Source organism: Merops nubicus, unplaced genomic scaffold (assembly GCF_000691845.1).
Source record: "Merops nubicus isolate BGI_N331 unplaced genomic scaffold, ASM69184v1 scaffold1648, whole genome shotgun sequence".
Taxonomy (NCBI): Eukaryota; Metazoa; Chordata; class Aves; order Coraciiformes; family Meropidae; genus Merops; species Merops nubicus.
Window position 1 is genome coordinate 8,296 of NW_008627517.1, and position 11,962 is coordinate 20,257.

Sequence of the window (11,962 nt, forward strand, 5' to 3'; positions counted from 1 at the left end):
ACTTGGCTATCTTTGGGGGAGATGATGTGTTCAGAGGTAGCTGAGGGGAAATGCAGTGTCCTGAAAAAGATGTGGGAGATTGGGTTAGGTAGCACAGCAGTTCCCCAGGCTCTAAACTCCACTGCAGGAGTGCATCTGCTGTTAGTTACCAGGGTCTACGGAGGATCAGTGTTACATCACCAGTGATGTCTGATCACTATTCAAATGGAAGTTGCTGTGTTCTGTTTGGATCCAGCTCCAGCTCCTGCTGCAAGGGAAGGGAGAGCTTAGAAACAGGTTCAGAATATCGTGACTCACACTGAAACTGTGCTGCAATCCAAAGGCTCCAAAGCCTGCAGATAGCAGGGGTGCTTGGGGAGGCCCTCAAGAAAGGGAAACAGGACAGACGATGGAAAATTGGACCCTAAGTTTTCTGTTCATCATCTCCTTTGCTTACACAAGTGACTTTCTGGATAGAGCAGCTGTTTGATAGGAGTTGGCAAGGATGAAGGAAGCTTTTCAGCTAGTAGCAATGCCCCATTATGGAAGCTGTAACGATGTAGTTAGTCTAAATAAGGGAAAACAGTTATAGCAATGCCCCATTTTGGAAGTTGTAACGATGTAGTTAGTTAGTCTAAATAAGGGAAAACAGTTGCAGCTGCAAAAGAAAAAGCATCTTAAAGGGGTGGTGGTGAAAGCTGCCCACCAGGGAAAGCACAGGGCCTTGGTCAGTGCTTTGTCCCATTAGGAAGCTGCAGATCACATCCAGAGAGCTACTCTGAGTCTGCAAGAAACTGCTTGTAGGAATGGCTCCAGGGGGAAGATGTTGCTTCCTGTCCTCAACAGGGGTAGAGCTCTTGAGAGAAACAGCCTAGACATTTTTGTGGTACACTGAAGTATTTTAATCTGCTGGAATTCACAGGCTACAGAGAAGCAGAGCCAGACTTGTGTTAATACCTGTTTTAAGTTATTCTTTCTCCATTACCAGCAAAGCTTGGGTTTGAATGGCCGAGAGAGCAGCCTGTGCAGCTCCCCTGAAACAACAGCTGCTGGATTTGTGCAGGGAACAAGGAGAGTACTAATCCCTGGAGACTGAAACTGGCTTTTGGATGATCAGGAACAGAGGGACAGGAGCACTAGCAATGGTGTAGGTTACTTGTGTGGCAGAAAAAGCTCTCAACCCCTAAAAATGAAATATTTTGACAGTCATTGTATTGTAACCCTTCTGTTCCTGACCCCTTCCAACAGCATGAAGGGACAGCTGAGCTAGTGGTACACACAGCTCAGTTTAGACCTAAACGGAGCCTTTTGGGGATTTAATAGAACATCAGAAAACACAGCCTAAGCATTAGAAAAGACTTGACTTTAGAATTCAATAGGGTTTATTCTACAAATCTTAGATCAATGCCAATGATACAAGTTTTATGAATTCTCATTAAAAATACAAGTCAGTATAAAGATTCCAATAGTAATATAATGCATGATGATTCAGTTTTAAAACTTAAGGAATGAATCGGGGCTTTGGACCATGCTACAGAAAAGGGGAACACAATGTAGAAGAAAGAATATTTAGTTTACCTCCCTTACTTCAGGAGGGGCCTGTGCCTTATTGCCACAATACCTGAAAAAGCAATATGAAGTGCATAGCAGCCTTGCCTATACAGTCCCTAGGCAAAACTGTTGAATTTAGTATCATAGTCCTCTTTCCCCCCAGTTCTGTTAATTAAGGTACATTTTGATAGCCTGATATCACTATAATAACTTAAAGCTATTGCAACACCATCCCCCATAATGATTATAAACAACAGTCCTTTGAACTGTAAAATGCTCTTGTGATGCACTGAAACTTTTCCACCATGCTAACCATTTTTGCCCAGTCTTTCCAGAAACACTGAATACTGATTCAAATCAAAGGTGGATTAGTTCCATATTCAAAACTCTCCTGTCCATGATTTTTTTTTTTAAAATGAAGTCTCAGTGCAGTCTAATACTTAAATGCATTGTTCATAGCTTCAGGAGCAGTTAGACTATAAACTGGATGTATTTTCTTGAACCTAGCCCTCTGATATGATGAAAGGTGTTACAGCTTTCACTGAGCAGTTGAAATTTGGCCACAATTGCTAGATCGAATGCTCTGGAGTGGGAGAGAACAAAACCACACTTTCTTTCTGGGAGCTGCCTGCACTTTCAAGAGGATTTGGCTTCAAAAAGCCATACCCTAAGCCTAAATTTTAGAGAAACAGTTTGTTTATCACAAGAGGTAACTCCTCACAAGATAGGTGCACCTATGCTGTACGTACATCTGTTTGTTCCTAGTGATGTTTTCAACCTGTAAAAGCAAGGGGCGTCTCTCCTGTCGAGCCCAGTCATCTCTGGTAGCAGAACCACATGAACATCACAGAGCAGGTATCATGCATCTATCTGCAGCAGCAGACAGGGGAACTAGGCTTAACAATATGCATACATTTCCAAACAAACTTTTGGTGCAGACAGCGACATGTAACCAAAACTCAGCTTTTACCAAAACGTTAGCAGAAAAACACTGGGTAAAAAGAAGCTGCTGACTTCCACACGTCAGTTAAAGAAAGAAAACCCTCTTGCATAAATGGAGCAGCAGCACAGAACGAGCACAGGCTTGGCTATACAAATACATTTTTCTTCCTTCTGTAGGAATTTGCAAGAATTATCCACCCAATGTCATACTATGCTTTAGCATGATACCAGTGGTGCCAAAATCTAGTCTTAAACCTTCATGCAGGCCAAGGGGAATCCGTTCTGCTGTACTGAACACTGCTGTGCCTGCTGCAAACCCGTAGGGTTGCTCTGATTTGTCTCTGTAGTAAATGCATCTTATGCTCTAACAGTCACACTCAGCAGTAAAAAAATTCAGTAGCCCATACTGGGCTTTAGTACAGTCAAGATGACAATAAAAGACAAGAATGTCATTAAACTGCATATATGATAGAAAACAGGTCTACTTTGCATCTGAGTCACATTTAATACAAGTTGGTCTGAAACTCTGAACTGATCCTATTTGGAATTAAGTATGGCACAGATTCCAAATGCCTATGGACACTGTGTAAATAACACATTTTTCTCTTTGCAATGATTATCAATTCGCCAAAAATAGTGTAACAGTCAAAAGGGAAGAGTGAAGGAAAACAGATTTAGGAGAAGAAATGAAAAATGTCTAAGAATTGAAAATAAATGACTTTTATAAGAAACTTTTATTTAACTTCATTATTAAAAATGCATTCTCTCCTCAGAACAAATGCCACTGTAAAAAAAAAAAAAAAAAAAAATTGCAGTAGCACACACTTGCACTCAAAGAAAAACATGCAAAATTGATGGCTGAAAAAATTCTGCATAAAAAAGCCACAAGACTTCAGGCAAAAGTTTGCCCCTGTGTGCCTTTAGGGACCCCACACCATCATCAGCTTTCAGTGCAATGTCTCTTGCTTCCAATTGTTGGGGAAACATAGGGCAGAAGCTTGTCTTCCAACAGCTACGCACTCTTCCAGATGTTTGATGCAAAAACAGTCTCAGCTGTTATTTTAAAATATCATTGTCAAACTGTTGCAGGGAGTACAAACAGAATTCAAGAAAATGTCCGAATCCAGTGAAGAAAAACTTTTGAGTTCTACCCTGTGCCATACACTTCTTAGAAAAAAAAAATGTTTAGACAGAAAACTGGATTTTATTAATACACCCTCTTAAGATTTTTATTTCTGAAAGCAGCTCTTTATGCAAATCAAAAGCAGTTCCTGAGTAACTGCAGTAAACAGTGTCTTTTAAATATTTTTGCGCCTCAGCTCTTCTGTTTTGGTTCTTCCTTGTTTTTCTCCCTAGTTTTCAAGTTTAATCTCAGTTCTTATTCAAAAATGTGCAAGTTCAGTTAGCATCATTTCCAGAAGTCCACAGCTCGCAGGCCTCCCTGCAGCCACTCTAAGCTCTGCACGTGTGCTAGGTGTCCTCCTCTCCCTCCTGCAGACTGGCTCAGACCGCAGGGCACGCGCGCTCACGTCTTCTTCAGCATGCGCCGGGACTGCCACGTGTGGAACTTACTGTAGGCTGCCTGCAGCATCTCTTCTATATGACTTACCAACTGAAACATTAAGAGGGAAAAAACAGTGTCCCAGCTACTGAAAAACAGATCCCTGCCCCTCCCCTTCATCAGCCACTCAGTTGGATTCTTCCTTTTATTCACTGAGAGTAATCTCAAAGAGGAATGCCAGGTAAAGGGAGAGGACCCTGAGGCTCCACTGCAAAGTATCTGTAGAGGGAGCAGTCACAGAGGTCACAGGGAAGTGACACTTGTGCTCTGTGTTCCAGTACTCAGTCTGTGACCACTTCAAGCCTGATGTGGTGGGAGACAGTTTCAAGGTTGCTAAAGTTCTGCTTTGTGGTGGATGTGAAAAATGAAAGGTGACTTCCCCTTTCTGTTGTCTCACTTGTCAAGAGCCATAATTTGAAATTATCCATTTCTGGTATTACTCAACAAGTGGTACAGGGAGAGAAGATGTGTTTAACTGGGTACTCAATTCCAATTTCCCTATTTCCTGGTTAACAAAAACCTTAGTGCCCTAGGATAAGAAGTAACAAAGCTACCACCCTCTAGTAATTATGATTCAAGCTATTAATATGCACCCATGTAATTAAAGAGTATTTCCCCCTTACATTTGTGCTTAAATACTGTTTCTGAATCTTTTCTTGGAATGGGCAGAGCTTCGTAACCTGAAATCTTTCCAAGTTGCTCCTCATTCTCACAACCTGAGAGAGAAACAGAAACCAGTGTTATAATCACTTGCACAGAAGTTTAATTTCCTTTAAAAAATTGTTCTCCAAGGAAAAGCCTTGTAACTCGTTCTGGGTCTCCTAGCATGTGTAGTTTGAGAAAGAAGTTATCAAAATATCAGTATAACAACTCTTGAGCACATATTTATTTTAGAGGCAGGTGCAATGTGACTCCAAATGCAGTGTGCCACTGTGATGGTTATTGCTTAGTAAATAGTATAGACAAGATATTCACAAACACATCTGTTTTGGCTTCAAGCAGAGACTCTACCATGGATTTTTCAGGCTACATTTTGCAGCAGAAAATCCAGCATATCTGAACGCAGATTTTTATCTTTGTTCCATGTGAGGTCACAAGAAAGAACAGCAACAAAAAAATAGTTGTGTCTACACCCAGGTCATATCTCTTCTTGGAGGCAACTCTGTTCTACAGTGTGGTGCCTGTTTTGAAGCTATGACTGCATGATTTTTGCAATGGATACACGAGTAAGGAAAACTGCTGCACCTATCACTGGGGAGACTATGTCTTAGATGTGGAGAACGGGGGCTTCAGTTTGTGTGCTTTACACTGGCAATGAGAAATCTGCAGCTGGAATACAGCTGCCCATTCTGCTTAAAACTAGCTTACAGCAGCTGCTTCTGACGTGGGTTAACAGGCATCCTGGGAGAAGGGTGACTGTCACCAATAGCACCATCAGAACTGATGAAAAAAGCAAATGTTTTACATAGCTTTGTGACCTTCAGTCCTAGGGATGACTGGTTTAAAGCATGTAGCAATCTTAAAGCATGTTCTCCCATGTAGCAAGTGACAGGACAAGAGGAAATGCCCCCATGTTGTGCCAGGGGAAGCTTAGATTAAATTTTAGGGAAAATATCTTCCCCACAGGGGTTGGCAAGGCCAGGCCCAGGGCAGTGGTGGAGTCCCCATCCCTGGAGGGGTTCCGAAGCCATGGAGGTGTGGTGCTGAGGGACACAGTTTGGTGGTGACCTGGAAGTGCTGGGGTAACGGCTGGACTTTTGATGATCTTGCAGGTCTCTTCCAAACAGAATGATTCTATATTTTCTGTTCTATATTTCAAGTTAATGACAGTCATTCTAAACCACAATGAGGACCACACATTAGGAAGCTCTGCTGTACCTTTTCCTCTAGGAATGGCGTGTTAACAGGAAAGCAGGACCAGAAGTGTCGCAGCAGTTCCCCTACTGCCACATACAAGTGTTTTAGTTCACACTGAATGTCATTTGGCACCATCTCTGCAACAGGAAAAAAAGATCATCACATCACTCAAAACTACCACATGAAAAAGGAGGATGCAAGGCTAACAAAGGAGTTCAGCAATACTCATTTCTACTGGAATCACAGAAAAGGTGGCTGGGAGGGAACACTGAGGTGCCTCACAACTGACCAGGACTATGAGCAGCATTACTAGATCAGGTCAGCTGCTCTTTATGGCTCTTTACTTGGAAGCTTGTTGTTATGTAGGTAGATCTATGATGAGCAAAGAATGGACATCAAACTTAGTCCAAGATTAGGAGCAGTATATTGGTGTGGTTCTAACAGGGTGGCAGTACTGCTTCTGGGAGCTGGTTCTCCTCACAGCACAGTGCTAAATACTGTGTGGTGCATTCTGCAAGCTTTTCCCCCTCTTTTACGTTGGCACTGATAATAGTCACATGTGGAAGATGAAAAATCCAGGCAGGAACAAGGAACTGTATCCCAGATGATCTTAAAGAAGAAAAGGTGACAGGGATCAGGAGCAGGGAAGGTACTGCAGCCATAAAAGCACAAGCAGTCACTGAGGGTGACAGGAGCACAGTGAACCAAACAGGGAACAGTGAACTCTGTGATGAGGTTGTTTGAACCTGACCAACACTTTTTCTATTTTTTTTAAAGAAGTGTAGTGGAGCACCCAGTATGTTAACTGGGATGGGTAAGAAAGCCTCACCACCCTTCTTTCAGTGCCATAATGAACTCACACTTGCTTTTCCAGCTGTCTGAATTAGTTACTTGGTCTGAAGAGCAGCAGAAACACAAGTTAAACTAGACAACTGTTAAAACCCCTGTCTTGTGAGATAGGGATTCATGTGCTGTGAGACCAAAGGGAACAAAACTCAAACTGGCAGGAATGTGGCAACAGGGAAAGGGGTGGTTGAGTGGAGGTGTGAGAAGGAGGGGTTGTCTGTTTTGCTCTTGAAGTTTACAACAAAGTTGTTCTTTCTCACAGCAGACTGTGGATCTTAAATGCAAGTTGCAAAAAACCTAGTTCCAGATAATTATCTAGACCTCACCTCCTTAGAGCTTTCCCAAAGTATGCCTTTCTTTTCTAAAGTCCAAGGGAAAAAAAAAAAAAATCAGAAAAGAAATGCTGAGCAAGCACAGCCTATTACCTGTAGGAGGATTTAGCATTGTGTGCTTCCTTCCTCACCTACTCTGTAAAATTGCCTCTCATTCACTTGCCTCAGCACTGGGGTGGCCAGTACCACCCTCACGGTGTGGCTGGGCTGTTGGTTCCCTTTTGTTGCTGTACCCCAGTGATTACTTGGCCTACAGGTTTGCATGATTTCCTGTATCACTGTAACACAGTCTAAGAGGGAGAGGAAACAGCAGGCCAGGTGCTGCTGTGGAATGCAGTGAGATAGGATTAAGGCATTATAGACCCTAAATCCTTACGGGTTATGGCTGGCTGTGTTCCACCCTGCATGAGTGCTCCTCCAGGTGACAGGACTGCAATAGTGCTAGCAGCATCACTACTTGAAAGAACCTGAAAGGAGAGAGGAACAAATATATCTCAGATCACTTTTTCCACAAAATCTTTTAAGACTAATTTGTAGTTGACCTGTAACAGCACAGATAGTTGAGCAGATAGAATGTAAGTTCTGATGAAGAGTTTGCTCTTCTCCAGAATTAGACACAGTGCCTTTCAGTGAAAGCTCTCCAATTAATTATGGACAAACCTTCTCTTTACCCAGTATGTGAGCTGACTGTACAGCTACTTTGAAATGAGACAGAGGATTACTGTACAGAAATGTAGCACACTCACAGGTGGGGCTGCTTTTCTTACGACCAAATCTAGGTTTACTAACAGAGGAAGTCCAGACACTGGCTTGGGAGACTGGCTACGTGGCTATGCTGCCCTCCAGTTGCCAGGACAGAGCTTCTGTGCAGCCCACAGCAAGGTCTAAATAAGAGCCAGCAGTGTGCCCAGGTGGCCAAGAAGGCCAATGGCATCCTGGGAAGTACTGGAAATAGTGTAGCCAGCAGGACTAGGGAAGAGATTGTGCCCCTGTACTTGGCACTGGTGAGGTGACACCTCAAATGCTGGGTCCAGTTTTGGGCCCCTCAATACAAGAAGGACATTGAGGTGCTGGAGCAGGTCCAGAGAAGTAAGCTGGTGAAGGCTCTAGAGCACAAGTCTTGTGAGGAGCACCTGAGGGAGCTGGGGTTGCTGAGCCTGGAAGGGGAGACCTTCTGGCTCTCCACAGCTCCTGACAGGAGGTTAGAGCCAGGTGGGGGTTGGTCTCTTCTCCCAAGGAGTAAATGATAGGACAAGAAGAAAACAGCCTCAAATTGTGCCAGGGGAGGTTTAGGTTGGATATTAGGAACAATTTCCTCCCCCAGGCTGTCAAGGCCCAGAAGAAGCTGCCCAGGGAGTGGCTGAATCACCATCTCTGGCTGTGTTTCCAAGCTGTATGCGTGTGGTGCTCAGGGACATGGTTTAGCAGTGACTTGGTAGAACTGGGTTCATGGCTGGACTCGATCTTAAAGGTCTTTTCCCACCTAAACAACTCTGTGATTCTATGATCTACATCCTACCCAAGCACATGTAAGAGCAAAGACCCATTCAGTTATAAACCTGCTTACTGTGACCTCCTAAGGCCACTACATGCTACATGTCAGGTGGTAGGATCTGTAACCTTGGCCTGTGCCTCATGCTGCATGACTGTCACACTATTTCCTTATAGCTGTACTATTTCCTAAAAAGAACATGGTAACAGTAGAATATAGCTCTGTGTATCAGCTATGACTCAGTTACCTACTGTTTATTAATCATGATAGCTCAAAAGGTATTGCCTAAAGTTGCACAATTAAAATTATTTCCAATAGTTTTGTTACTCTGAAAAATTACAATTCCAGCAGACATGAGACAGTAAATTACAAAGAAAGCAAGATGCTAAAATGAAAAATTGAAGTTTTTGGAGTATTCTTCCATACCTGAGTTAGTTTGGGTACATATGCTTCCATTTCTTGCCTAATACTATTAAAAGAATTAATTATATCCTGACTGCTTGCATATTGCTGTGATTGAATTGGAGTTGGACCATGATAATACCTGTGAAGTGTGAAAAGGAAAGAGAAAAGTGGATTAACAGGAGCACTGGTAACACAGGCTCAAACAGTGGACAGTTCTTCAAATGTTTCCTCCTTCAAATGCTCTGCAACTGCTGATGCTCCTGTCTAACTCTTACTGACAAAGTAAAAACTACATTGATACGTGGGAAGAAGTTGGGTTAGGGATGGTATGGCAGCAAAACAAGAGAAGAGCTTCTATTGTTGAATCTGGGAGCATCATTTTGCTCATGAATTTGTGCCACCGAGCTCTGGGAGTATCATCACACCACTTACACCTGAGACTAAGCTAAGGGGAGTTGGGTGCACACTTGGAACTGTTCTCTTCTCTGTGGTTATCACTCCTTTCCTGAAGTTACATCTATGGTTCTCAAACTCTAAAGTCTAGAAAACAAGAAGTCTGTTACTAGAAAAATACTAGATGGGTGAGCAGTCCAAACTATCCTGATTACACTTTCCGTTTGCCTGGGAGTGGGTTTTCTTTGCAATTATGTATTTTCACATGTAACAGACACTTTACACTGTGAACTGCAACAAAGAGCTGAACTGTGAGCACAGGCCTGTTAGTCTTTCACAGAATTTACATGTCACAGCCATTCAAGTAGGGTTACAGAGACTTAACACGCTGAAAAGCCAACTGAAGTAAAAATACAGATTTATATGGGAACTACATGAAAGCTGGTTTATGCAGGAGATTGTACTAGGTTTCTAAACACTTTGGGTGTGGCACAGCAGAGACTCCACTGGCTGATTGTGTGCAGGCTGTGATGAGTCCTGCCAGGCTGAATATGCTGAGATAGCTGTGTGGATTCTGTTAACTTACCTATCAGGCTTCTTTAAGTTTAGTGCAACAGTTTTAATGGTAGTATTCTTTTTTAAATCGTCATATTCAATGGCCTCCTGCAGTTTCACCTAAAATAAGCCAAATAATGATAGACATTACTAATGAGAAGACAATTTGATGCATCTAGTGCTTTTTTCCAGTTCACCGAGTTTGAGCAGAAGGGTTACTAAAACCTTGAAGAGAAGGAAAGTGTGGAATGGGTCACATCTACCCTCCTGTGGAGCAGTGCCCAACATTGTCTACAGTGCAACTGGGGAGTCTTGGCAGGACTGCTTTATTTGCAGATTCTGGCCAAAGCCTGCAGCCCCTGCCACTTCCAAAAAGTGTTCTGCTATACATAGACCATTCTTTGTGCTCTCTATTTATGTCCATCCACCTCCAGATCAGCAGAACTAGTAATGACTTAATGGCTGGTGTACAGGAGTGTAGGACTCAAGCCATGACAATTACTCAAGCTGTCTGGTGACAGTAGAGCTAGAGCATTAGTGATGAGAGGTAAGAGCATGGTGATATCAGGCTGAGTACAATGAGGATACTACTACTGAAGCCTGCTACTCTCTCACTCCTCTTTTCATCACATTTATCCTAGTCCTGGTATGTTGTTTTCTCCCTGCTAAAAACTGCAGCTTTCAGGAAAGTCAGAGCTGTTGACTACCTCAACATTCAACACCACGTGTTCTACCACCTTTCCTCATGACATAGGCAGGTTTTGGCATTTTCTGTTTAGGCTGTCAACTTTATCCATTTTGGTTCTGTAGCAATTGCAGTGCTCTTCCCCTCTGTGAGCTGCTAGGGCTGGCCCACACCAGGCTGTTGGCCTGTATTTCTGTGCCCCAGGTGTCACTATGCTTCCAGTTTAAACTCACTTCAGCTTCTGACCTTCAGATGAAGGCTGCCATGTGCCAGCTGAATCATCCCCCCTACAAACAATACACTCAACAGGTCAATATTTGTGCTTGAACACTGATATCCCCTTTGGATGGATGTTCTCTCTATATCTTTTCAGGAAATTGGAAAAAAAAAGGGGGGGAGGCATGTGGGGAAAAAATACAACTGCACTGAATGGGAAGAACCACATCCATGGGTCTGATTGGAAGCATGTTGGAAATTTCTTTACTTTTGATGGGCACTGCTGAAGAGATAAACAGAGCAAGACTTCAAGGTGCAATTGATTTGTGTTTAATATCAGAGGTAGAAAGCTTCTTACAGGCACTCAGGTTCTTATCCTATGTGTTTCTAAGCAAAGCTAAATAAGTATCACTTTAGATGCATCATAAAACAAGTAAGGAACCTGCAGCAATCTCTTGAGCTTCCAGTTCCACTCAATTAGAATTGCATCAGCTAACTTTATACCTTTTTCAATGGTGGCTGAAAGAAATCTGAATCCCTGGAGTTTCCATCCGTACTGCTGGTCTCACTGTAATGGTCATTTTGTGCTTCTCTTAAAATAGAGAAACAGCATTAAGAAGGATTCACCTCATAGGAAACTTAAGATACAAGCTAGAGACAAAGTAAATACATCTGTTTCAAAAATTTTATATGCACGTTCACATACTTATGTTGTAATTTCTAGCAGTTGATCTGGATAGAAGGAACCAACTCCTCAAATAAGCCTGTTTGGCACAGGGAAAATTAAACAGCAGGGGTGGGTGCTTCTCCCCCTCCTCTGGAATAGTGGTGTGCCAACAATGCAAGTGGGACACAGCAAAATCAGGACTAAATTGGGAACACTTTGCATACACACTTAGAGCAAGCCAATATCAGCAGAGCTCTGGGAGCCCTGAGATACTACAGTTTCAGAAGGAGAGCTATGGGTTTGTTCTCTTTCTGAACTGAGAAACAGAAACACGCATTACCCAGAAGAGACTGTTTGGAGTCCAGCAATCAGTTTGTGCAAGACAGAAGAACATGAGGGAGTACAGCTACACAGAAGAAAACACTTTTAATTAAGATCCCTCACAGGTAACATCTGTAGGATTTGGGGACAGCAGGCATCT

General features: G+C 42.8%; 1 protein-coding gene across 1 annotated transcript in view; it reads right to left on the reverse strand.

Moving 5' to 3' along the window:
• Positions 1-3,674: 3,674 nt before the first annotated feature.
• Positions 3,675-11,962, reverse strand: part of GTF2H1 (general transcription factor IIH, polypeptide 1, 62kDa) — an 18,658-nt gene continuing 10,370 nt past the window's right edge. The window contains exons 8-14 of the mRNA XM_008946318.1: positions 11,319-11,406; positions 9,945-10,033; positions 8,987-9,104; positions 7,445-7,535; positions 5,912-6,027; positions 4,657-4,749; positions 3,675-4,084 (exon numbers count right to left, since the gene is read on the reverse strand). Of these exons, the coding sequence (XP_008944566.1) occupies positions 3,998-4,084; positions 4,657-4,749; positions 5,912-6,027; positions 7,445-7,535; positions 8,987-9,104; positions 9,945-10,033; positions 11,319-11,406 (682 nt within the window). The 3' untranslated portion in view covers positions 3,675-3,997. The remainder of the gene's footprint in view (positions 4,085-4,656; positions 4,750-5,911; positions 6,028-7,444; positions 7,536-8,986; positions 9,105-9,944; positions 10,034-11,318; positions 11,407-11,962) is intronic.